Genomic DNA, 27,313 nt, shown 5'->3' on the forward strand with positions numbered 1-27,313 from the left:
AACTCGATTCGGCACCGTCCTTTCTCTGATTACCTGGCTTCTAACCTCGGACTGAATAAAGACAACGTTTTTTTGGATTTCCCTGGTCTGCGTTTGGGTCCTTGCACAGAACATCAGTCTCCCTTACTCTATTCACTTTACATCAATGCCTGTATCAAATCTAAATCGCATCAAATTTAAAACATTGGTCCTAGCATACCAGGCAGTCAAGGGATCAGCCCCAGCATACCTCCACAAGATATTCAAACCCTACATGCCAGCCAGATCACTCCGTTCTGCTACCTCAGGACGCCTAGCACCTCCCCCTCTTCGCACCTGCACTTCCAGAACACGTCTCCTGTCTGTTCTGGCCCCACGATGGTGGAATGACCTCCCTGTGGAGGTCAGAACAGCTGAGACTGTGACCCATTTCAAAAGACGACTGAAGACCCACCTCTTCAGGCTGCACCTCTCCCCATCCCTCCCTTCCCCCCTGTAAATGACTAAACTTAGGGTTGTAACTAGGCAGCTGTTTCGTAGGTGACTTAGGTGCATTAACTGTCTTAACGACTACTTGTATTTTTATTTATTTTTATTTTTATTTTTCCATAGATTGCGTTGTTGCCGTTCTCGTTGTTAGTGTTAATCAGTTTAACCATCAGGGTCCAAGTTGAACTATGCAGTTGTTCCCTGTACTTGGACCGGTACTTCTCTCTAGGGGTTTTGTCATACTTGTTCCTGGTTATGGTTATACACTTTGTTGTACGTCGCTCTGGATAAGAGCGTCTGCCAAATGCCTGTAATGTAATGTAATGTACTTCCAACAGTGAATCTGTTAAAGTTCTTAAGTTCGCAGACGACACTACCATTCCATAATTCCAAATTCTTACTGTAAAAATGCATGGATTCTATTGCATGAATACCTGGGAAAGTGTTGCTCAATAATATATTGGATTTGCTGAAAACAGTTTGTTTATCATCTCGTAATTCCAGGTTCTTACATTAAAAATACACAAACACCTTTGCATGTGTAGCTCAGTTAATATTTTCAATTTATTTTGATATTTAATTTAATGTAATTGTGAGTGAACTTCTTCAAATTTAAGATTTATTTATACAGTGCCTTAAATATGGCTATGGTTACTTTTGTTAGTACAGTAGAGTAGATGTGTGCACATCCAACCAGTATTTAGCCAGGTGCAGGATAAAAGTACATGTGAAGATTAAAAGAAAATGGATATACGCACACTGGATTACAGCTCCCAATACTTTATTGACTAAAAAAAAGCAAGGAAACGTTTCAACCCAACAGGGTCTTCATCAGGGAAATGACCACATGACAGATAAAAAAGGTATATATAGGCAGTAAGCCAATGACATCACTGTCAGCCAATGAAGTAGGCCATAGCACATTGGCCATTCGATAATATGGAAAAAAAATAAATAAATAAGCAGCCACACGCAACATGGAAAAGATTCAAGTCATCAAGGTGGGTGGTTTCATATAATGGACGTGTGCTGACATGAAACCCATTCAATAGATTCCAAGTTTTCTGTGCTTCTTGGTTTCTTTCTGCCAATTTAGGAAAAACAAGCCATGACACTTTTTACCTGCTCTGCTCATTATAGTGCCTGACAGAACGTCAGGAACCAATTCTGTGGCTTTTCACATTGATCTTCATGCAGACTTTAATTGCCAAACTCTTTTCCTAGGATTTTCCCTGGATAGTTGCAGATGAACAGGAGGTGCACATGCGGGAGCCCAGACTCATTCCGCTAAAAACAATGACATCAGACATCGTAAAAGTGAGGCTTTTCACACTGACATGACATTTTACATTTTAGGCATTTAGCATTGCTCAAATGCAGAACTTACACAGCTTACATTATTCTACATTCAAACTGTATCTACCACTGTATATTTACTGGATTAATTCAGGTTTAAGGGTAAAATAGCAGTGCCCCACCTGGGAGTTGGAACTACAACTGGAGTAACCAGCCCAGATCACTAAATACTCTGCTCCACTACTCCTCAGAGATTTTACACCGTCAATAAGCCTGTCTCTCATAATCATATGTTTAGAATAGCAACTGTCATGGTTTACATTTTTGGGAAATATTTTAATATCTTTTGTGTAACTGACATTCAGAATTGGCATTTAAAAAGGCGTACACAGTTTTAATGTGTTTAATAAATGGAATGTGTTCTTTCTTCAGATGCAGCTGTATGTAGAGGAAAGGGCTCAGAAGGCTTCTTAACTCGCACTGGGTTTTCCCATCATGCCTGGCTGCTGGACTCATGATGCTGGAACATGAGGAGAGATGACGACCCCTGGGTGTGTGACAGTCGTGTGATTTAAAAGCAGGCAATGTTGTATTCTGGCTGTGAAACAGAGGGCTGACCTGTGGCTGAAGCGGCCAGGAGAAATGACTGTGGAATTCATGCTACATGTGATGTTGTGTTGTGTCATGTGCATTTTAAGTCATAAGGTGGGACCTCATCGCTGGAGATGTTTTCCACATTCATACATGCATGCGTGCAGCTAAGTTGTCACAGAAATGCCTTGGAGAAGAATATAAGAATGAGCGATTTATAATTGTTCAACAGAAAGAAGTAGAATGTTGTATTATTTTTCCAATTATTGATGTCATGTAAAATAATTCCATTTGTTTCCTGTATTATGCATAAAAAACTAGGCTGTAAAACATTTCCCATTACTCTCCATATTTTACACAAATTAAAAGATTCTGTTTAAATGAACACTTATTAAATGGCTTTTCTCTCTAGAAGAGACAGACCCACTCCTGGTACTGATTCTGAATCGGACCTGGCTGCTTATGTACTGTAATACAAGCCTGTCTTAATGTTGTAAGTTGGCATAAAATATAATTCACTGGGCAAGGAATACGAAACACTGCTTGAAGATGCTTTTTTATTCTCTGCCATGACTTTTTGGGTACCAAGCACTGAAGTATAATGTTGATGCTAATTAGTTGATAAATGGATAGTTTGGATCTGCAGTTTGAATCTGGACAAAAGAAGGTCTGAAGTTTTAGTTATTTTTACATCCCAGGAGACCTGGCTAAAAAAACTGAACTACCAGTAACTCTGTTCTCACTGGTGTACAGTTGCAAGAGTTAAAGTAATAAATATGCTATCTAAATATGAAATACAGGACATATTCTCCTGACTCGGTGTATTGCAATTCATACTGAATGTCAATATGTGCAGTCTATAAAATTCAATGTTTATAAGTGTAAAAAAGTATGATTAATAGCCAGAGAATGTTACCACATTTCATAAATTGGTTCAATACAAGTGTTAAAATTATACAATTTACCCTACCCTTCTGAAAATAATCAATTCTAACCAATTGATCTTAATGTAGTGTATTCTATAATTAATTGCTCAGTCTACCTAATGGTCTACATCATGATTTAAAGAAACACTTGAGCTCGACTGAATCTACATTCCACTTACCATTTTTAGGTAACTTCTAGCAAAAAAAAAACATGATTTTAGAACAAGAGATTTCAGAGGTACAGCGTTGTGAGGAATACTGGATGACGCGACAGAATGCTACAGCCGCTGTATTCAGCAGAATATGGCAACAACTTCCCTCTCTGCCACATGTCGGTTTCAGTTCTTATCTGAGGCGGGTGTGGTTTTTACGCTGTGTGTCTCGGCTGTTGTGAGGGGAGCCATTTTCTCTCCTTTCTGTTGCAGTCTTTGGTGGAACGCTGTCCGATCGTCGATTATTTTCTGGGGGAAAGAGAAACCACGGGATATTTGACCTTTGAAAACCTTGCTGCACTGCACAGTAACACGAGTCATTGTGCTTTTGGTGGGTAGATGACGAGCATGTAAATCAGCTCCATGTAAAGGAGGAGTGATGGGATTTAACCCTGAATGGACAGTGTTCTACCTGCATGGTCTGAAGAAGGGCAGCATCAGTGATTTCAGCCTGGGGTTGTTTAGCACCAGGAGCAGAATAGGCAGCCTGAATGATCTTCGCCCGCAGCCTTTCACACTTAAGAAAACAAAAGAGCAAAGTACTTTAACAGTACGACTTAGCCCTGGAAACATCCAGACAGAGAGTCATGTAATCTGGCATCACTGACACACATTACTGTGATACAGTGGTTGATTTAAAGCCTTGGCTAAGTTGATCTATGTGAGTGCGTTGGTTAGACATGCATGCATTAACTTTGAGTCATCTCACCGAAGCTGAGCTTTCAAAGACACCATCTGAGATAGGAGGAACTATGCAACAATACCATATGGATCAGAAGTCAACCAACTGTGTCAGAACTATCCGGAGAGAGCCATCGCTGGACTGATGCATTTGAGCTCTGTGCACTAAAGAGGTCGTTTACGATACGATACAACTTTGTTGTCAGTCTGCACTGAAATTCATTTTGCATCCTTAGGAAGTTCCGTTCAAGAGATTACATGCAGATTAAACATACAGTTACACATATGACACTCATCATAGACGTACATAGCACATCAAACAGTCATGACAAACATACATATCACATTATATCCTCTGGATTCAGATCTCAATTAGCAGCACACTGGTTTTGGTTTAGCAACAGGATAGACTGATGTATAAAAGAATTCTTCAGCCTGTTGCGTTTAAATTGAGGGACTCTGAAACGCCTATTAGAGGGGAGAAGTTGGTATTCTCCGTTTAAAACATGCGAGGAGTCTGAAGAGATACTGTTAGCAAGTCTGACCATGCTCTTGTTGTGAGTTACTTGAAAGGAGTGTATCACAAGTTGGCCAATAATCTTCGCACTAATTTGGATTTGATTATATAGTTTAAAGTTTCACAGATAGACTGCTGAGCCGGGCCGTACTGCAGTACAGCATGACACGACGGTGGCTCTGAAGTGCAAAACACAAAAACAAAGAGAAAACGAAAGAACAAAAACTTTCAGCCTTGAGGTGCAGATGCAACATACAGAAACAAAAAAGGAGTGGTCCTGAGGTGCAGATGCAACATACAAAAACAAAAATGTGCAGCCCTGAAGTGCAAAACACAAATACAAAAAGAAAATGCAAAAACAAAACTTTCAGCCCTGGAGTGCAAATGCAACATACAAAAGCAAAAAGGAGTGGCCCTGAGGTGCAAATCACAAATGCAAAAGCATGCAAAAACAAGCATGTTTTGCACTTCGGGGCTACTAGTTTTTGTTCTTGTGTGTTGCATCTGCGCCTTAGTGTTTTGCACTTCAGGGCTGCATGTTTAAATGGACTGCACTTATATAGCGCTTTTATCCAAAGCGCTTTACAATTGATGCCTCTCATTCACCAGAGCAGTTAGGGGTTAGGTGTCTTGCTCAAGGACACTTCGACACGCCCAGGGCGGGGTTTGAACCGGCAACCCTCCAACTGCCAGACAATCGGTCTTACCTCCTGAGCTATGTCACCCCATGTTTATGTTTATGTTTTTGTACGTTGCATCTGCACCTCAGGGCCGAAAGTTTTCGTTTTTACGTTTTCTTTTTGTTTTTGTGTTTTGCACTTCAGAGCCACCGTATGACACTCTGGATGACTGATTTAAAAAACAGAAAAATAATATGGCTACTGGCTCCAAAAGATCTGAGTCTACGAAGAAAGTAAATGCGCTGCTGTATCTTCCTACAAATGAGTCCAAGATGGTTGGCATCTTTCATAACACCCAGGTATTTGTATGAGGGGACTTGTTTAATTCCTATGTTGTGAATTGTCACTGGAGGCAGCTGACAATCAGGAGGAATCTCTTATTACTGTTGATAATAAAAGCATTGTTGTCACACCATTCAATTAGCCAGTCAACATTACACTGGTACAGTCTGGGGTCATCGCTGTTAGTCAGCAGGGATAGTAAGGTGGAATCATCAGAGTATTTTAAAATAAACCGGTTGGGCACACTGGTGGTGCAATCCACGGTGTACAATGTAAACAACACAGGTGAGCTAATGCAGCCTTGAGGTGCTCCAACATTAGTCCTGATCTGAGAAGTGTGTCATTTACCTTTACTAGCTGTATTCTGTTTATGAGAAAAGAGTTGTACCAGTAAATGAGGTTTTGATTGAACTGTAACTGAATCATTTAGGACAGGAGTAAATCAAGTTGAATTGTGTTAAATGCAGATGAAAAGCCCAGGGAAAGAGCTCTGGCATATGTTGTAGGTTTGTCGAGGTGTTTGGAGATGAGGTGCACAAGCGCAACAACTGCATGTTCCGTGCTGCGACCTTGCTGTAAGTAGGACTGAAACGGAGCTTAGCCCAGGACGCGGCTCGCAGCCGAGCAGTGCCCCGGAACGCATGCACACGCACATGCGAGGCGTACCCTGGTCTGCACCTGCTCCAGGGACACTTTGGCTCTGTTGTGCTGCAGGTGAAGGGCGGTGATAATGTCCTGATTGGCCTGGGCCTGCCTCTCCAGCTGAGCCTGAGCAGCCCTTTCCTTCGCCAGGTCCGTCTGCAGCCGCCGCAGCTCGCCCGTGACCCCGGCCGCCTCCTGGCCCTTCTGCGACACCTCCTCCTTCAGCTGTGCTGTCAGCTGCCCAATCAGAGATGAGCAGTTACCATGGCAACGCAACTGACAGTGTCTCTGTAAACAGCCTCAGGTAACTTAAGGAGGGTAAAAACAACTGAACAGAAAGACAAAGAGACCCGCAGGCTTTCTGTTCTTTGAGTCAGGAAGCCTAAAATAAACCAACGGTGCGGTTAAAGGCCGCTTTTCAGTCAGGCTTGGATGCTTTAAAATAAAGCGACCACAGCAACAATGTGTTTTCAGATCTGTGGCAAAGCTTTCAAAGAAAGTAACAAAAAAAATAGGCTACCAATTCACATCTTATCAAGACACAAAATACACAAGCTCCCGAGTGGCTCAGTCATTAAATGGTGCTTGCTGGGCCCTGTAGCTATTCACATCACAGTGACATCATTAGGTGACTCGGTGCGTGAGTCGGTCATGGCAATACACAATTTCCTTTGTCCTGTGAGGGGTGAGGTGGGTTTACTTCATCTATGGTTACTTAGGTTACCGCTTGCCTGCGGTTTCACATTGGTTCCTCCCAACAATGTCGCAGGTGCCACAGGCAAACAATTGTTGTCAGTGAGAGAAAGTCATCTCCTCCAACTGGTGCTAGCTCTGCTGTACTGTACTGCTCTGTAGCTGTGGATAAGTCACTGGTCTAAAGGTGAGAGCTTTGGAAGGACGCATGTACAAAAAAAAGCTAAATAATCACAGAAATCATCTGCTTCACCATTACCTCCATCCCTTCAGAGAGAGTGCAGAGATATTTCAGTCAACATGGTTACCATTCTCTTTAAGATCCACAATGGACGGATTTAAGATCCGCAACTTAAATTGATGACAGTGACACAGTGGCACACAGATAAAAAATGAAATAAAATTATATTGTATTTGAATTATATAAGTAATGGGGGAGACCAGGAGAAATAGTCTTACATAACTAGAAACTTACTGAAAAACATACCATTTATCCATCGATTATCTATAGCCGCTTATTCTTGGTCACTTCCTTGTAGTAAAGAACATTCTTGCACCTTATCTATTTGGTAGAGAACAAAACAGGAAGCCTGCCCTAATGAGATAGTGTTTAGGGAAGTAATGCACAGAAATGTTATCGTTTCTATCGTTTCGGTAGCATATCTTGACAGAATGTCTGTGTCTTGGTTTGACATACAGAGAAGCAGAATAGAAATTCTAGATTCTTCCGCAATACAGAATGGGCGCACGTACATGTAAAATGCACATGTATTCCATACCTGCCGCAGAGCATAATTTTCGGTCTCCAGTGCTGCAATAAGTTCCGCGTTGGCCTTTCCCTCCCGTAGACAAGAAAACTGAAAAGAAAGCCGGATGAGTGAGGAGAGTCCATTTCTGTGAATCCCCTACTTCCATGGAATCATCACCGAATGGAGTAGTACTGATGTAAATACGACCTGATGTAAATGGCTGTTCTCCCCCTTGACCCCGCTTTGATGTCGTAGCTTGTCATACCTCCTAGTTTGACTTAGCATAGGTTAGGTCAGAGCAATGTTTACGGTGTGAACTGGACTTAATGCGCTCACGGCTATGAATAACTGTTACAAAATGAGTATTGTACCTTATCAGACCTGTGTTTTACAGTTGTTCCACTGACCTTCGGTATGCACTTATTGTGCGTCGCTTTGGATAAAAGCTACTGCCAAATACACGTTATGTAATGTCTGTACCTTTCTGGACATGGCCTGTAGCTGTGCCATCCTGTCCCTCAGCTCCTGGTTTAGCTCCTCCACCTGGGCCCTGGCTGCAGCCAGCTCGCCGTCTTTGATTGACAGGGCTCGCCTCAGAGAACAGACCGTACCTGGAGAGGAGAAACAAAGAAGCTCAGCAACACTTTGTTGCAGTTAGCCCGCCTTGGGGTTAGCAGTGGGGCATGGCAGGATCTGAGAAAGCAAAGCAGAGTAGAACCTGCTTTTTTAAGTGACCCATGCTACACATACCAGTGGAGATCATGTAGTTATTTTTGGTATCCTCCAACTCTTGCATGAGGGCCTTTTTCGTCATCTCACATTCGTCTTGCTCTCTTTTGTGCTCAGCCAGTGACACCAAGTTCCCAACATTCTCTGGTTCTGAATCGGGGCACTGCACAAAAAAGACAAAAAGGCTCCCATTAAAACCTTCATTTTGGAATATGTTCAGTATTGAATGTATTTTGCTATAAAAGGTACATATCTAAAACACATTTAGTAGTGAACAGTTTCTCAGTCGTCTTCCCAGTTTTCAAATGTAACATTGCAATTTAAAATTAAATTCCTTGCCAAAATCTTTCTGAACGTATGAGATGAATAAAAATCTGCGGCTGGTGTTCTCTTTACCGTGTTCTGAGGTGCTTCTTGTTGCATCTTAAAGTGAGCTGACTGTGTGCCCCGCCCTGTGGAGACCCCAGTAGCACACTGAGAGCTGGGCTGTTCCATCCTCTGGATGTCCTCCCTTAGCTCTGTGATTAACTGACCCTTCTCCAGGGCCTCCTCCTCCTCCACCCTGTGCAGGCGCTGGATCTCCTTACTCAAGCTCAGGATCAGCTCTGCCTACCGGTGCAGATGACACAAAGTCAGCAAGAAGCACATTAACACAAGATGGTCGTCTGGGTGCAGGTTTAATAGTGACTGGCTTCTGTGACTTCCATGTTTGTTTTTGTGGCAGCTCTAACATTATTGGCCATATCATAGCCTACAGGGTTGCAACATGCTGTTGCAAACAAATGCTGACTTATTGGTGATCAAGTCAAGCCATATTTATAGTTTAGTTTGGTAAGGCTGTCCTAAATTCATTTCTTACAAATTTTCAACTCATTTGTAGCTACCGGATATTTAAAAACGACTATTGGTTTGCTTGGATTCACGGGACATTTACCAATCGCGACTACAGCCCTACAAGCAACACCATTTTTTGGTACCTCTCTGGAGGAGTAGCAAAATTTAGTTGCAAGAACTATACACAGTATGCTTCTTCTGGCAATGGCAACACGCCCAGAATCCGTGGGCACTGTTTCACAGCACAGTACAGTTTGGTATGGTATGGAAGTGAGAAAAGGCCCTTTCATTAGGCAAAGGTCACATGCAAAGAACATCAGACCTTTAGGGAACTCTGATGAACTCTGACAAAGTTTGTTTCTCAGAACAAAAACGGGAATCAGAGCAAGAGTGAAAACCAACATGGAGGAACCATGGAATGAGTACATAAGTAAGCTTGAAGACGAATCACAATTCATACCAAAAGGTCAATTCTAAAGGAATGCTGGTAATCTATTAGCTTCAGCACCAAGATATGAGCTTGATTAAAATCTTATTCCTCATTGGGAATTCTTTAATGCATAACAGACAATACGCTGCTAAACTCGTGTTAGTATGGTACTCTGGAAACCATGTCAATACGGAGCTGTTCTCCAAAAACTGAAGGCACACTACAATGGACCCACAGAGACTCCTGTCCCATTGAGCAGATTTACCTGGGCTTTGACTGCTTCATCATCGTGAGCAAGACACAGTTGATCTGTGACTTCTGTCAGCTTCTCCTTGAGCACTGATATCTCATTATCTTTCCTGCAGCACTGCCGCTCAAACTCTGACAGGCGACTGACCTCCTCGCTGAGCTTTAACAAACACTGCTCCTGTTACGAAAGAGAAAGTAGAGTAGAGAAAGCATAAACCCTTTCCACAACATATCAGATTTAACCTTATCCAATTGAATGGGTTTGTCTAGATATGCATTCACTGGCTAGTCACTAATAGCTGAAATGCAGCATATACAGTATATACTGTATGTCTATATCAGCATTTCCTACCCGTTAAATTCACATTTCTTTACATAAAAAAACATTGGGCACAAATTAGAATGCAAAGTTCACGCCCACAATTATTTGCCTTCAACTAAATTAGGCTTAAATTGAATAAGAAAATTTGCTTCATTGCTACAATGCCAATATATTCTAAAAAAAAACATCATCCACTGATCGACAACGAAGGAAGTATTCTGTAACATATAAACACATTAACACAGCACAGTGTCCGTAATCAAATGGTTATGATCATAAGCCTTGTAAATGGATGGTAAATGAATGGAAAAAGAACATTAGACCTTTTCCAAAACCGTCAGTACCAGGATTCAGCCACACAGGTGTTCTCTCTCACCTTTTCGTGTATTACAGTCAGGTACCATGGCAACTCGCCTCCTGTGCCATTGGCCACAGCATGGTGGGCAGAGCTGGGCCTTATCTCTTCAGTCCCTCTGATTCCTTCTTCATTCAAACAGGAAAAACTTCCAATGTCCTTTTGAGAAGGCAAACACCTGCAGACTTAAATGCAACATTGATCAATATCCTATGCAGCACACATTAAATAAAAAGGGGACAAATTGGTAATAATATTGGTAATAGTTTTCAGCATTTTACACCCTTGATACAACTCTGAACACGGAATTTTCAAATAAAAGGCTAATGACAATCTGTGTCTGCTTCATATTTTTTTATGAGTTGATTATGATTATTCAACTGTGCATATTTGAAGGAGGTTTGATTGTACACTCTGGTTAATTTCAGGAACATTAATAATAATTGTTGAAATAGTTACAGGTTTCCTAAAAACACAGGCTTTTGGGTTTGTCTTGCTCTGGGTGGTTTCTTTAAACACAGCATATGTAATTATCTCCCAATCACCTCAATGCTTTAATGTTATTATCTTATTAAGCTTGTGAGATCATGCTCTGATTGTCCCATTAAACAAATGACACAGAAGATAAGATTACAACTGATATTTGGAGATCAGCTATATGTAAGTAAACATCTTGAAGAGTGGAGACTTACTGGTTTTGAGATGTTTGGTTGAAGTGTTGGGACACTTTGGACACTGACTGTCTGCGCAAGGCAAGTGGTTCTGCTCATTTCGACAGCCCTGTGGATCCATTGTCATTGAGGACACAGAGTCTCGCTACAGTGTGGAAAAATATTAATATTCCATTACTGGCATATAGAAGTTGCTCATCCAAAGCAATTTACACAACTTTTTTTGCTTTATGACATCCATTGATAAAGCTGGATATATACTTAAGAACTTATACCCTAGGTACCTTGCTGAAGGGTACTACAACCGGTTCTTAACTGGGAATCAAACCTGCAGCCTTTAAGTTACAAGCCCAGTTCCTTATCCACTATAATACTCAGGCATAACTTTGGTCACCTTGCTGTGTGAGTTTGACAGGGCCCAGCATGGTGTCTGTGACTGCAAGCTTTGAGTTTTCACTCCACTCCAGTGGGCTGACTTTGGCCTTCCGAATGGGGTCTTCTCCGGCATAGCTGCCATCATTGCCCCTAAAAAGAGTTTCCCTGCGTGTAGAAAGCACCAAATAAGTGCATGTAGCTGCAACTGCAACATTTACACATCCAGTGATTTTCTGCTCCAGGACTATTCATGAGTATTGACTGGCCCTGTACAGAGGAAATATTATTCAATACTATCTAGCATGTAAAGAACAACACATCAAAATGTGTATGCAGATATCCGTCATCTACAAGCAGTGCTTCCATTGATAATCACATTGCCTATTTCATAACTAAATGCATATCGAACAGCCTAGCGGTTCACAGCAAAAAAAGAAAAGAAAAAAAAAAGGAAAGAAAAAGTATAATGAACATTAAATGCACTGTCAATATTTTTGGTCTGGCAACTGGCTGAAATTATGAAACCAACAATTTACATGCAAAAATACTTTTAGATTTCATTTGCAGCTACATATATATATATATATATATATATATATATATATATATATATATATATAAATGCTTATTCATCTAGTAAATAAGCTGTGTACACCTACCTGTAGAAGGAATTTTAAAATGACTCCCAAAAAGCATTTGACTGGAAATTTAGTTTGAACGGGACGAATATACCGTCAAAGTAGGCTACCAAACAAGCGGCGGTTTTAACTGAATGCAGAACTAGAAGAGCCTGAACCAACAATTCTACTTTGTTGTCAGCGTTGCTAAGTAACAGATGTCATATCGGATTATTTCGGAAAAGTTCTGTTAGATTTTGTGCTCGTTTATTAATGGACTGTCGGCTATAATTACAACACAGGCTGCATTATTTTCAAAATATACATTTTTTGTACATTTTTAGGAAACATAAATATATATTTTATTTATATTAATTGCTTACCCTTTGGTAAAGGAACCTTCGAGTTAGACTAACACTGAAAACAGCCTTCGGAGCTCCTGGATTACTCAAGCATGAAAATTTATGTAGGCTATGCATCCCATGATCCCATTTCCACAGCGTCATAGAGCGCTCTCGCTCTGAGCAAACTATGCGCTTTCCACAACGCCTACGCAGAAGTATAAAAGCCTTTAACCTAACGCAGAAGACATTTGGACTGTGATATAGCTAGGTTAGTTTCAAACTAAGTACAGATTCCAAGGACAAATGGTTCTCAATGAACGCGCTGGTCTTAAAGTAAAGTCTTAAAGTCTTAAATTTAGTCTGGTTTATTAGGTTATGCAGAGCTCGACATTAACTTTATGATCGGACACGTGGAATGGCTCTTCAAGCTGTCCGATAGGACAGGTAAAAAAAAAACGTGATAAAAATATCTGTAATGTATGATCAAATTAACTGAAGTGGTGCGCGCGGTTGTTGTTTTTCTACAGTCTCGGTTGACTCTTAATTTCTATTCTATTCTATTCTATTCTAATAACTTCTTAATTTCACTGCAGTGGTGATCAAACCTCACACGAAGCAAGTGCGTGTTGTTACTATTTACTGATCGCAATTCTACGAGACCTTATGGTATAGCCTAACTAGCACAACCCAATAGCAATAACCCATAAAATAGATTTTTAATATTATTTGTTCAATTGAATGTTTAAAGTAGGTTTGGGGGAATTCCAGTCTAGGCTACTTTCACTTTCAGTTGAATTTTGCTCTGTGGGAGTGTGGCATCCTATTCTGTATGAAATGGTGAATAGTAATTAACAAATGAGCAAGTAAAATCATTACTATTATATCTGTTATAATAATTTTTATCATTTCATAGCTTCATATGTTGTTCCAAATAACATGAACAATATAGACCTCTCGCCTGTTATATTATCCTTCAGGAGTTACGGAATTGTAGTTATATGATCAAAAAAGGGCAAGCGGTTCCAGAGACAAAGTTCAGCACGTTCAGGTCACTGGGGGTCCATTCAGTCCTCACTTGGGTCACTACAACATGTTTTCCCATGGTTGGAACTAAGGGGTTCCTGGAATTAATATATATATTTTTTTTTTTAACAGAATGTCATTCTATAGTATCTACCCTTATGTGTACAACTCTGTTTCTGTTAACTTTTGAATGGAATAAGTCCTAAAAGCAGTTACCTTTTTAAATAGAAATGTGTAAGTTACCTTTTTAGTTATGTTGCAACCTCTCCTGTAAAAGACTGCAGAGAGAATGCAAAAATGAAATTAAAATGAGGATTATTTAACATGTTTTTTTGTTTTTTACCAGGCTGGATCACGGAAACCAGGACCTCCACAAAGGGAAGAAATCTGACCATAATTTTGTGTATTACGACAGATGGACATCTATCAAGCTCACAGTAAAGTATTAAGTGTTAAACTCTGATAAAGTGCATTTTACTCTGTACATGTGACCCTCTTGGAGTTAAATTAACGCTGTCTATTTTATTGTGCACAGGAATATGCTTTGCAGAGGAAATTAGATATGTGGCATTTTAAAGTCCCTATATGGATGGTAAGAGATTAAAGTTTTGTCTCACTACCTTATTTAAAATAGCTTTGGTGCTTCTGTTAGGACATTCTCACACTTTCCTGTTTCTGACTTCTGTCTTCTGTTCCCTGTTTCAGCTTTTGTTTGAATGTCAAATAACAATATAATACACTCCCTTATCACAATCATGAGGTAACATTTGTCATAGTCATGTCACAGATATCTTCCTGCCACCTGGCAATTCATTTTTGTCCCCTGTAGGCAAGGCTGTGGGCCCCTGGGTGCTGAAGCTCTAAAGCTCCCCACCCTCTCTCTCACACACCTCTACCACTGACATTTCAACTGCCACCACACACATACAGAAACACATACAAAAAAGGATTCAGTTAAACTGTCAAACTACAAAAACTTTACCAGTAGTGTTAATGGCGGGATAATGAGCTACTGGCTTCAGTACAAAAAAAGATCATTAAAATTTGGGTAAGGATTGGGTAATAAGGAGACAGTGGAGGAGAATGCACCAGACTTTGCTTCCAGTGTAATTTGTACTATTGCTTATGCTTCAGGCATATCTATTGCTCCTGTTCTGTGGCCTCGCATATTCCTGTGGAAGTGCAGAATATGAAATTAATGGAGAGTGCTGTCCAATGTGCACACCTGGTAAGTCACCATCTTTTATCAGAATAAAGCTTCTAATGCAGTAGATGTTGGCTTGCAGGGGTTAAAAAGTGAAGGTGCTCTTTATTTTGTCATCATTGAAATGTCATTTCAAATGGGTGCATTTTGGCTTTGTTTTGTGTCTTTTTTCTGATTAGGGACACATGTTTATAAACACTGCACGGAGTACACTAGCACCTCCTGTATACCGTGCATTCAAAAATCATTCAGCGCCATGCCCAACGGTCTATCTCATTGTTTTTCTTGTACAGTGTGTGTGCCAGGTGAGAAAAGATTCATATTCAACTAATGTGTTCATTCATGACATGGCCATTTGCAACATGCTTGACTGTCTTTTTAATAATAATATATAAAAGATTTCTTACAGTAATTAAAATTCAATATGCTGTTTTGACTTGATGGTGAATGATGAACAGGTCTGTTATCGAAATACTCAAATAATGTGTCAATATGGGTCTTTATTCACCATTCCTCCACAGACTTGGGTTTAAAAACAGAGAGAGAGTGCACCCCCACCTCTGACACAGTGTGTGAGCCTCTGGATCACCACTACTGCACTAAGACTGATAATAAGGGGTGCAGCTTTGCGCAGAAACACACCATCTGCAGGCCTGGACAATTCATCCTACACAACGGTTGGATTGCATTAATATCTTGAAGGGACAGTTGAGAGTTTTTTTTATATTCCAGGGTTAGTGTATGTTTTTGATTGGCGGATGTCCCGACAACAGCCATTGTGAAGCTGGTGGGTCACCCAGAGGAAGTAGATATATTTGTCACAATACTGGGAGATCACCAAAAACTTCTGTAGGCATATAGAGTATGCTTCATCGCAGACATAAGTTGTCTGGGCCAATCAAGAACATACACTAAAACTGAAATAGTATCGAAAAACTCGAAAAAATTAAACTTGCTTAACTCAAAGTCTACGTTTCTGAAAACGTCTTTTGAGATTTTTGATGTCTTGACATACCTTCCCGTATATATTTTCACAGGAACAACATTGACTAATATCGAATGTGGAGACTGTCCTGATAAAACCTTTTCAAATGAATTCTTTTCTGCATACTGCAGACCACACACAGAGTAAGTTTCCTGCATTGGTTCCCAAATTACATAATTTTCCAGATGAGTAAATCAAACTGGGGTAAAGCAAAACAGAACATTGTTATGTGTGCATTAATACTAAATATAACCCTGAGGTTTATGTGATATTTCGACTTTTATTATATTTACTTATATTATATTTATTTTTGCGACAGTTGCCAGTCCTTGGGACTTCAGGAAATTACAGCAGGAACAAACACATTGGACAATGAATGTGGATCAAGAAATAGTCCTGTTTCCATCGTTATTGTGATATTGCTACTTTTAGTATTAGTATCAGTTGTCATATTGACAGTCATTTTAAGTAAGTTTCTCCCTCTATCTGGTAAGACTTTGAATTTTATTTTTAATAAACTTGTAAATGGTGATGCAGTATTGTCTGAATTGAAATCCTTGAATTTATACAATAGATATGAGTGGTTAGCATATTAAATATTGAATAATTAATCGGGCAATTCAGAAATCAAAAGTAATGTAATCAAAATCAAATATTTACCACGGTAAATTTTTGAGAAAAAAAAAATGCTAATTCAGTACTCCATTGGTTGATTGGTTATATTCAATGTTAAATGATTAAACAAGAAAATAATAAAGGAAAGGTAATGTAATGTTACATTTTTAAGTTATTCAGAACAATTTTAAATGTTATCAAGTAATTAAATAATGATCCATTATTTTGCTTTCAGAGTGGAAGAAGAGAAAGAAGCACATGGTACGTGAGAAGCTTTTTTACATCATGTGTCTAACTTTTCAAATATCTTTCTATAGCAGAATTTCATTTGCTATAAGGTTAATTTATTTAATTAATTCAGGAGTCACTCCTGGGGCTTTTATGGTTAATACTGTATTTACTGAGATAAAATCTCCAATTTGCTAGCCAACCGATCCGGCAGAAGGAGAAAGAATGACCAGGACAGGCCAGCCACAGGATGAAGGTAAGGGAGCACATGACTTTATGGGGAAATAACAAAGACTGATAAAAACACTATTAGATGGGCTGTATGCAGCTAGTACTGCCGCTGTCACCTGAACTAACTGCCCCTGATACAGTCTGCATGGACTTGCTCTGATATGGTAAAACCATTTTGATTCTGTTTTAATTTTAGATTTTTTCTGTACATATTTTGTATCACAAACCAAAGACTTGGCACCTGTGCGATCTTGTGCATTCCCAGCATGATTGACATACCCAACACCACCAGTGGAAAATAGCACATAGAGGAGCAATTATAAAATGTAAATTCATTGAATAGATATTGCTCCAAAAAATGCCAGTGTGAAAAGTTATCAAATGTGGTATTTCTAATATGAAAAAAATTAAAGATTGACACTTAACATTTTGGAAAAGATTAACTCGTATTAAATGCTTACTGTGTAAATGTTTAAGTGATAAATAATTCAAAACCCAATTCTTGACACAAGTAAAATGTTTAATTATTGACTCAGCACTAAAGAAATTGCTGTCTGCTATAGTTCAGTTGATGTTCCACTGCTTTTATAGAATTCTTCTTTTTTGTGTGTATCAAGTATCTATAAGGTGAAGAACACTGCTGGCAGAGGACTTCATATGACAGACTTACTGTAAGGGAAGCAATATGTCAATTCAGGATGGACAACAGAGAACTCTTGTTTTGAGCTGAAAGTTATACTGCCCCAGAGTGGCAGCCAACGATGGAGCACCCTCCTCCAGATGCAGTTGGTTCAGCTCCTACTCCATACCTGTTACCTGCCTGGCATTATCACCCATTGGCCTTCCAACTCGTCTCTCCTCATGAACAGAGTTATCCTTGCCCAGCTTCAGTTTTATCTTGTGATCGACATTCATGCACTGTTTATGTACATTTTTCTGTTTTTATACCTGCACTTTACAAATAAAATTGAACTGAACTGAATTGAGTTCATTGGAGCAAAAAGACAAAAGTTGGTGTCATTAACTCTTATTATCCATGACGTCTTATTATCAATTCACATATCTTTTTAAGAGAATATCTTTTTATTGTCAATTCACAAATCTTTTTAATTTAACCTTATCTAATTGGTGAATGGGCTTATTAAATATACAACCATTTGCTGGCTAGTCAATAATAGCTGAATACCAGCATACTTGTGCACATTAGTATATCTGACCATTAAATTCACATTTTATTATATTAAAAAAACATTGGGAAAGAATTACAACGCAAAATACACCTATATAACGGGTTACCAACAACTGTAACTGTTTTATATATCCTCTCAAACATATGTTCCCAGGGTCCTACAGACGGGTACACACCGCTTATCTCATCATGTGTGTGATGGTCGCGGAACCTCTTGCTTTTCATTTCGGCGCCCATGTTAGCAGGTTAGAGCAGCCACACAGCCTGCGTGAGACGCGCGTCTGAGGCGCGGCTCGAGCCTCGCTGCAGCGGCGCGTCATCTAGAGTTTCTGTGTGGAGCCTATTTTTCACGCGTGAGGTGCGCGGTTCTCAGCAAAAATAGACAGTGAAAAGATCTGTTGATAGTCATATTGACATCACAATGACATCACACCAGTGACTATGGGGGTATTACTGTCTAAAGAAATAAAGAAATAAACGTAACTGATCCACAAATAAATGTAGCTGACCCACAAATAAATGTAGCTCTCAATAAATGTAGAGGCTTTGCCTTTTGGCTCAGCTCCTTCTTCACCACCACCATCTGATAGAAAGCTTGCATTACTGCGGCTGCTGTACCTAGATGGCAGTCAATCTCCCGATACCTTTCACTTCACTCATAAACAAGACCTCAAGATACTTTAACTCCTCCACCTGAGGTAGTTGCTCCCCCTCACTTGAAGGGGACAAGCCATGTTTTTCCAGGAGAGGATCATGGCCACAGTCTTGGAGGTGCTGATCCTCATCCCAGCAGCATCACACATTTGCCACACCTGATTCTACTAATTAGCGGCTCAACGAGATCTCTAGCTATTGAATGAGGTGTGCTTTGGTAGGGTTGGAGTGAAAACCTACAATGCAGTAAATCTCCAGGACCAGGTTTGGGCAGCCCTGACGTAAAGCAATTTTCTTGATGCAATATTCAAATTTCTTTTGTTTTTATATGATATAATATACAGCCCTGCAAGGACTATACTCTGTAGGTAATATTACTATTGGATAAATTCACTGTAAAATTTAAATGATTTAAAAAAAACATCTTTAAAAAAAAAAAAAAATCCAAATAGCCCTGCATTAAAAAAAAAAAAAAAAATTTTTAATTACTCCTTTAAAAAAGATAGGAATTAAAGGGTTGTGGTTTCCTATGGGATGATTGCTTGAAATTTATCGTGATGACTTTTTTGCCTAGTATGTAACCTGGTTCAGTCTTCTTTTTATGCTCTATTGAGGTGCCTGCTGTTGTCCAAATGTATGCGCAGAATATAAAATGCATATTATGTGTAAGTTAGTGATTCTTATGAATGAATTCCTATTGAATAGATCCTAAAAACATTGAATGTCTATTTTTGTAATGCTTGTTTTTGAAAAGAGGCAATAATTGAATTGATTGTGTGTTCTTTCACAACTCTAGGTTCATGTTTAAACACCACGTGATCTTAATTGTCTGTCTCACAGGTGCACCTAATTTGTCACTAACTTATATCTATGTGTGAGAACTGCAGTGCTAAAACCCTAACGAAGCCAACTTGCTGCCAAAACATTGGAGATAAAAAATCTGCATTGGAGTAAACAGAGTGTCCGACCCTTAAGTTATACACACAGTAATATGACATGACAGTGGTACTTTTGGTGGAATTCACATCACATTACATTTATTTGGCAGACACTTTTATCCAAAACGACGTACAATAAGTACATACCGAAGGTCATAGGAACAACTACTAAACACAGGTCCGATAAGGTACAATATTCAATATCAAGATAAGGATACAAGTGCAGTATAAGTGCAGGATGGAGGTACATGTAATATGAAAGTGCTACAGGAACAAAGTGGAAGGATATAAGTGATAAGAGTGCTCCTAGATTGGTAGTGCCCTGCAGGGTAGGGCGGAAGATGGGCAATGTCTGAGTGGTCCGTAGAGAAACAGGGAGTTCATTCCCACACTGGGGGGCTAGGGTGGAGAAACTCCATGGTAGGGACGAGCGAGAATCATTCACTCGCATGGCAGGGGGTCGAAGTCACGCTTCTGCAGCAGAGTGGAGTGGTCGAGCTGGCGTGTAGGACTGAATCATGTCCTGTAATTGGGTGGGGGCTGTCCTGTTGACTGCAGTGTAGGCAAGGGTCAGGACTTTGAACCACAGCTCTGCCCTGTGTATTCAGAAGCTCATTGTCTATTTCATTTTCCCTCCCCTTTCAGAGCATGGTCAGCTTCCTGTTTTGTAGCGCAACACCAAGTTGGTAGGATGAGTAGAAATTGTCACGTGATGTCCTGACCTTTCAAACCATCACTCATAATCCCCCACCCCAGTACCCCCAGATAGCAATAATCGCATTAGATAATTGACGGATGGATCTTCACTGTGGTATTTCATTGGTGAAAAAACACATTAACTGAACCCCCACCCCTCATTAAAATGTACATATATTAAGAAAACAATCGAAATGGTTTTAACATGTAAGAACAACTCCATGCACACAGTAGCCTAACTGCACACAGCCCATCTAATATTATTTTTTATCAGTCCTTGTTGTCTCCCTATGGAGTCATGCGTACCCTTACCTTCATCGTGCAGCTGTTCTCCCCTGTTCATTATTTCACATTGTGTAACAACATAAGATGTAACATTGCATTACTGTTCCTTTTTGATTTTCTTGTTTAATTCTTTAATATGTTAACCACTCATATCGCTTGTATATCTATCTAGGTCGTCCTCAGACAAGCCCTCCAGCGGCGTTTCCAGTCATCTCGATCCTCCATGCATCTGGCTGACTTTCCGGCCGTGCATCTTCCTTTAGTACGTCCACGTACGTTGTTGTGGGATGCCCTCGTGATCAATGCCCGTGTGTTGGCTCCTACAGCACCAGTTTGCTGGCTGGGAGCTCCCGGTGTCTCTGGCAGTGACCGGCCAGACTCATTCTCCTGGATGCTATTTTCTCACTCACCCTTGGTAACCCCCCATACAGATCCTTGATGGTAATATGTTCATTCTTCAAAATATTACCAAGTGTGTGGATTTCCACACACTTGCCATGCCGTTCAGAGCTTTCCATGTGAGCGCCTTCCTCACTTTAAGGTCTTGCTCTGACGAGTTGACGATCGGATCATCAGCATGTACTCTCCTGTGCTCCTGGACTCCCAGGATCTCCACTCCCCTTTCTTCGGCACAGTGTGCAAGCTCCGCCAACCTCACTTCTTCTCTCACTGTGTTTGCATTGAAGGTTCCCATAATAATGGTCTCCAACAACACACGAGTGCATTAGACCGTGTGCTGTAGTCAGACTGAACCCTATCTTTCGGCTTTGGGGTCCCATTGTCATGCTGTCCACCAGGGAGAGGGCCAGCACCACCATCTGCTGCGTGATTCTCGTGGACTCCTGCCACTGGAAGTATAGGATTCTCAATAACTGGACTCTCCATTGTTAGGCTTTACAATGCTATTTGAGGGCTGTGGGGTGCTGTGCGGGTATAAATATGAAGACTTCTGTTCACATAAAAAAACTACTGTTTAAACAGCATCACCCTTTAATTGTTTATTTAAAATAAAGTTTTAAAAGTCTAATCAGGCAGACGAGGAGACTTAAACTGAAAATTGTTGTTAAAATGACAACTGATACTTCTAATACAAGCAGCACAGTAACCATGAGAATATCGTGGTGCACATTCACGTTCCAACGTGTTTTTTCCTTTTAGAATTCATCCTCATAATTGTGTTTAATTGGTAAAACGTATTAACTGGGCCCACCCTTCATTAAAATGTACAGAATCAAAATGGTTTTAACATATCAGAGGCAGTACTAGCTGCACACATCCCATCTAATAGTATTTTTTTTAAATCAGTTTTTATAATTTTCCCCCATAGTCATGTGCTCCCTTACCTTCAACCTCCAGCTGGTCTGTCCAGTTCATTCTTTTTCTTTCTGCCTGATCTGTTGCCTAGCAAAGTGGAGATTTTATCTTTGTAAACACAGTATTAACCATAAAAGTGTAGAGGTCATTTCATAGCCCCAGGAGTGACTCCTGAATTAATTAAACAAATTAACATTATAGCAAATGAAATTCTGCTCTCGAAAGATATTTGAAAAAGTAGGCACATGATGTAAAAAGCTTCTCACGTACCCTGTTCTTCTTTTTCCTCTCTGAAAGCAAAATATTGGTTCGTTATTTAATTACTTGATACCTACATTACATTTTTTTTTAAATAACTTGTTACATTACAATGTTACATTACCTTTCCTTTTTTATTTTCTTGTTTAATTCTTTAACATTGAATATAACGAATCAACCAGTGGAGTAACGCATTTGCATTTTTTCCAAAAATTTGCCATGGCACATTACCTTTCCTTTTTGAATTCCCTGATTAATTATTAAATACAAGTATACATATAAATACAAGGATTGCAATTCACAAAATATAGGTACAGCCAACGTTAAACTGCTATTTAAACTGTATCACCATTTACATTTAGTTTATTAAAAATACAATTCAAAGTCTTACCAGATAAAGGGAGAGACTTACTTAAAATGAAAATGATTGTTAAAATGACAACTGATACTGATACAAGTAGCACAGGCACAATAATGATGGAAACAGGAATATTTCTTGGTCCACATTCACTGTCCGATGTGTTTGTTCCTGCTGTAATTTCCTGAAGTCCCAGGGACTGGCAACTGTCACAAAAATAATTATAATAAAAGTCCAAATCTCACATAAACCTCAAGGTTTTTTTTATCAATACATAAATATGAGTAACAACTCCTTTTTGGTCTGATTTACTCATCTGGAAAACGAAGTTATTTGAGAATAAATGCAGGAAACTTACTGTGTGTGTGGTTTGCAGTACGCAGAAAAGGATTTATTTGAAAAAGTTTTATCAGGACAGTATCCACATTCGGTATTAGTCAATGTTGTTCCTGTGCAAATATATATTGGAAGGTATGTCAAAACTTTAAAAATCTCAAAAAAAGTTTTCAGAAACGTAGACTGTGCAGTTAAGTGAGTTAATTTTATGAAACTGACACGGATAAAAAAAGGAATAGTTCACTTTGTGGAGTTTTTCAATACTATTTCAGTTTTACTGAATGTTATTGTGACAAATATGGCTGTTGTAAGGGAATCTACCAATCAAAAACATACACTGGAATATAAAAAATTCAACTGTCTCTTAAAGATATTAATGCAATCCAACCGTTGTGTATGATGAATTGTCCAGGCCTGCAGATGGTGTGTTTCTGCGCAAAGCTGCACCCCTTATTATCAGTCTTAGTGCAGTAGTGGTGATCCAGAGGCCCACACACTGTGTCAGAGGTGGGGGTGCACTCTCTCTCTGTTTTTAAACCCATGGCTGTGGAGGAACGGCGAATGAAGACCCATATTAACACATTGAGTATTTCGGTAACAGACCTGTTCAACACTGAATGATGAGTTCTGCAGTCAAAACAGAATGTTAAATTTTAACTCTAATAAGAAATATATATTATTCAAAATACAGTGAAGCAAGTTACAAATGGCCATGTTATGAACACATTAGTTGAATATGAATCTTTTCTCACCTTGGTCACACACTATGCAAGGCAAACAATGAGACAGACCGCTGGGCACATCGACGAATGATTTTTGAATGCACGGTACACAGGAGGTGCTAGTGTACTCTGTGCAGTGTTTATAAACACGTGTCCCTAATCAGAAGAAAGACACAAAACAAAGCCACAAATGTACCCATTTGAAATGACATTTCAATGACGACAAAATAAAGAGCACCTTCACTTTTTAACCCCTGCAAGCCAACATCTACTGCATTAGAAGCTTTATTCCGATAAAAGATGGTGACTTACCAGGTGTGCACATTGGACAGCACTCTCCATTATTTTCATATTCTGCACTTCCACAGGAATAGGCGAGGCCACAGAACAGGAGCAATAGATATGCCTGAAGCATAAGCAATAGTACAAATTACACTGGAAGCAAAGTCTGGTGAATTCTCCTCCACTGTCTCCTTATTACCCAATCTTAAATGAAATTTTAATGATTTTTGTGACTTTTTTTTGTACTGAAGCCAGTAGCTCGTTATCCTGCCATTAACACTACTTGTAAAGTTTTGCAATTTGACAATTTAACTGAATCCTTTTATGAATGTGTTTCTGTATGTGTGTGTGTGGTGGCAGTTGAAATGTCAGTGGTAGAGGTGTCTGAGAGGGAGGGTGGGGAGCTTTAGAGCTTCAGCACCCAGGGGCCCCCTGTGGTCTTAATCCAGCCTTGCCTACAGGGGACAAAAATGAATTGGCAGGTGGCAGGAAGATATATCTGTGACATGACTATGACAAATGTTACCTTATGATTGTGATAAGGGAGTGAATTATATTATTTGACATTCAAACAAAAACTGAAAGCAGGAAGCAGAAGACAGAAGTCAGAAACAGCAAAGTATGAGAATGTACTTGTCCTAACAAGCACCAAAGCTGTACTAAATAAGGTAATGAGGCAAAACTTTAATCTCTTACCATCCATAAAGGGACTTTAAAATGCCACATACCGAATTCCTTCTGAAAGCATATTCCTGTGCACAATAAAATAGACAGTGTTAATTTAACTCCAAGATGGTCACATGTAGTGTAAAATGCACTCTATATGAGTTTATCACTTAATACTTTACTGTGAGCTTGATAGATGTCCGTCTGTCGTAATTCACGAAATTATGGTCAGATTTCTTCCCTTTGTGGAGGTCCTGGTTTCCCTGATTCAGCCTAGGAAGATTAACGTTACATAATCCTAATTTTAGTTGAATTTCTGCATTCTATCAGCAGTACTTTACAAGAGAGCTTGCAACATAACTAAAAAGGTAACTTATATACAGATTTTTTTCTTTTAGAGCTCAGTGGATTCAAAAATAAACAAAACCTGAAATGCACATTAACAGAAATTATAGAATGACGTGGCCTTTTCTTTTATTTGAGTTAAATTTCAGTAACCTTTCAGTTCCAACCATGGGCAAACATATTATGGGAGTGACCCAAGTGATGACAGAATGGACCCCCAGTGGCCTGAGAGTACTCCCGTTCACAACATTTTTATTATATCGCTAAAAGTCCTGAACTCCTCAGTTCGGGAAGTAAATTCTAATTTTCGAACCATGCAGAAATAATACAACGTGAGCGGTCTATACATTGGTCATGTTATTTGGATTTCGGAACAACTCATGAAGCTATGAAAGGGTTAAAAAGTAATAACAGAGTTACGATAGTTACTTTTTAGTAAGTGTATTTTACTTGTTCATGTGTTATTTATACGCCATTCGATACAGAGCAGAAATGAACACGAAAGCTGACTGGAAATCCCCCGTTTGATCTTATTTACCCGTTTTTAATCACGTCTTCTAATATACTTATAACCATAAATACACACGATTTCATGGTCTAATAAATAACAAAATTATAATTAAAATTCTGTCTTACAGTAAACATTTGCCAAGCGTACAGACTACAAAACAATGTCATTAGCGAACAGAACAGAGAATATTTGAATCGTTCTAAGCGTTTCACCCGTGTAAAAAAATAACTGCCACTATTTTATAATCCATTTTAATTATGACATTTTCTCATAAGTAATCAAACAGAATTTAAGCCTTACTTGACTCACGAGCACGTCGAGAACCAATTTGTCCTTGGAATCTGTATTTGAAAGTAGCCAAGCCTAAATCACAGTCCAAGTTAATAGCGGTCAGCACGCTGAGCACATGACCGTTCCTCGCGACGCATCCCGTGTTTAGATCCCGTGTCCACTGTTTGTCAACTCTAATACATTCTTCAAGAGTGCTTTCCCAAGTATTAATGTAATGGATTCTGTGCATTTTTACTGGAGCAATTTTTGAATTATGGGATGTCAAAATCCTCCAAAATGGTCATTCAATTCTAAAGATGGTGCTTCTTTAAAATTCAATGAAATAGTATAAGCTAACTGCTTTATGCAATGTCCAATATATTCTTGAAGAATACCGTTCCAGATATTCATGCAATGGATTCCATGGATTTTTACTGTAGGCATTTTGGTCTGCCGTGGTGAAACTACAATGCTCCGAAGATGGACTACTAAAAGCGCATCTTAGATACTTCGCCCGTGCGTTCTTAACGTATTGTTTCATGCAGGCTATATAAACATTTAAATGCTGCTGCTGTAAGGAATTGTGGGACGGCATAATCTCCTTTCCTTTCGTAAAGGACGGCCCAGTGTCCCCGATGCTAATGGAGATAAGAAAGAAAGCATTGAAGCACCTTTCCTTAGCATTTAGAGAATTCGAACAGCTCTTATCATGGCTGGCACTTAAGATACTTCTGGTCATTTCACTCAGTTAGGAACCTTCCTAAGCAAAAAAGCCTATTCAGATCATAGGATAAAGGTCTCTTGGGAAGAGGGAGGCGAGGTGAGGCGGAGGCGGCGGTTGTTCTTCTTCTTCTTCTTCTTGGATTTTGGCAGTGTGGACGCTACTAGACGTATTACTGCCCTCCGCAAGTACTGATTTAACCCGCAGTGTCCGAGTCTCAGTCTGCAAATTTTAATAGAATCTCTTCGGTTTCCAGAACAATAACTAGCTTTTTTAATCTGAGGATGAAGAGAAAAATAATGCCTTCCTTTGGTTTCCTTTTCCTACAATCCCTGCCATTCTCTTTCAACACGCTCCTTGATTTTTTTCTCTAAGTTCCACTCTTCCCAGGGGTATATTTACATCTATTTCTCCTTTCTTTAGACTTGCCTTTGCTATAGAATCAGCTATTTAATTTCCCTCAACTCCATCATTCCCAGGAACCCAGCAAAACTTGACTTCACAGCCAGTCTTCCCAATTCTAAACAGAACAGATAAGATCTCATTAATAAGGTCAAGCCGAGCTTTTGATTTACCTCCACTTAAAGCCATCAGAGCAGCTGCTGAGTCAGAACAAATGAGAACATTATTTGGTCTTATGTCCTCTGTCCACCACAAAGCCCAAAGAATTGCCAATAGTTCTGTTGCGAAGACAGAACTTCCATTTGTGGTACGCTGATCGGTCCTAGATCCCAAATCAAGCTGATCCACATACATCCCAAATCCTGCTTTCCCACTCTCTGGGTCCCTAGAACCACCTGTGAAAATTTTCAAATAAGG

General features: G+C 39.5%; 3 protein-coding genes across 4 annotated transcripts in view; 1 reads left to right on the forward strand and 2 right to left on the reverse strand.

Annotated features, from left to right (window-relative positions):
- Positions 1–27,313, forward strand: part of LOC118207564 (tumor necrosis factor receptor superfamily member 14-like) — a 135,103-nt gene that overhangs the window by 20,793 nt on the left and 86,997 nt on the right. Inside the window, exons 1-5 of one of the 2 annotated variants that reach the window (XR_004761404.1) lie at positions 15,839–16,018; positions 16,195–16,343; positions 16,726–16,751; positions 16,917–16,974; positions 17,567–17,959. Coding sequence is in view for 1 of the 2 variants with exons in the window: in XM_035381290.1 (XP_035237181.1) it covers positions 16,944–16,974 (31 nt within the window). In the remaining variant the exon portion in view is untranslated. The other variant, XM_035381290.1, reaches the window with a different exon arrangement.
- LOC118207572 (coiled-coil domain-containing protein 27-like) overlaps positions 1,651–27,313 on the reverse strand; it is a 44,068-nt gene continuing 18,405 nt past the window's right edge. The window contains exons 2-11 of the mRNA XM_035381305.1: positions 11,722–11,867; positions 10,678–10,841; positions 9,996–10,157; positions 8,863–9,075; positions 8,488–8,629; positions 8,218–8,348; positions 7,768–7,845; positions 6,320–6,532; positions 3,906–4,010; positions 1,651–3,742 (exon numbers count right to left, since the gene is read on the reverse strand). Coding sequence (XP_035237196.1) covers positions 3,620–3,742; positions 3,906–4,010; positions 6,320–6,532; positions 7,768–7,845; positions 8,218–8,348; positions 8,488–8,629; positions 8,863–9,075; positions 9,996–10,157; positions 10,678–10,841; positions 11,722–11,752 — 1,362 coding nt within the window. The 5' untranslated portion in view covers positions 11,753–11,867 and the 3' untranslated portion in view covers positions 1,651–3,619. The remainder of the gene's footprint in view (positions 3,743–3,905; positions 4,011–6,319; positions 6,533–7,767; positions 7,846–8,217; positions 8,349–8,487; positions 8,630–8,862; positions 9,076–9,995; positions 10,158–10,677; positions 10,842–11,721; positions 11,868–27,313) is intronic.
- LOC118207571 (tumor necrosis factor receptor superfamily member 14-like) lies at positions 19,859–26,222 on the reverse strand. The gene is made up of 11 exons (XM_035381304.1): positions 25,804–26,222; positions 24,825–24,920; positions 24,678–24,733; positions 24,012–24,105; positions 23,730–23,855; positions 23,336–23,521; positions 23,000–23,090; positions 22,696–22,847; positions 22,296–22,315; positions 22,055–22,112; positions 19,859–21,559 (listed from the first exon to the last, which is right to left on the reverse strand). Exons 3-11 carry the CDS (start codon positions 24,705–24,707, stop codon positions 21,378–21,380), a joined length of 939 nt encoding a protein of 312 aa, XP_035237195.1. The 5' UTR covers positions 24,708–24,733; positions 24,825–24,920; positions 25,804–26,222; the 3' UTR covers positions 19,859–21,377.

Source organism: Anguilla anguilla, chromosome 11 (genome assembly GCF_013347855.1).
Source record: "Anguilla anguilla isolate fAngAng1 chromosome 11, fAngAng1.pri, whole genome shotgun sequence".
Lineage (NCBI taxonomy): Eukaryota > Metazoa > Chordata > Actinopteri > Anguilliformes > Anguillidae > Anguilla > Anguilla anguilla.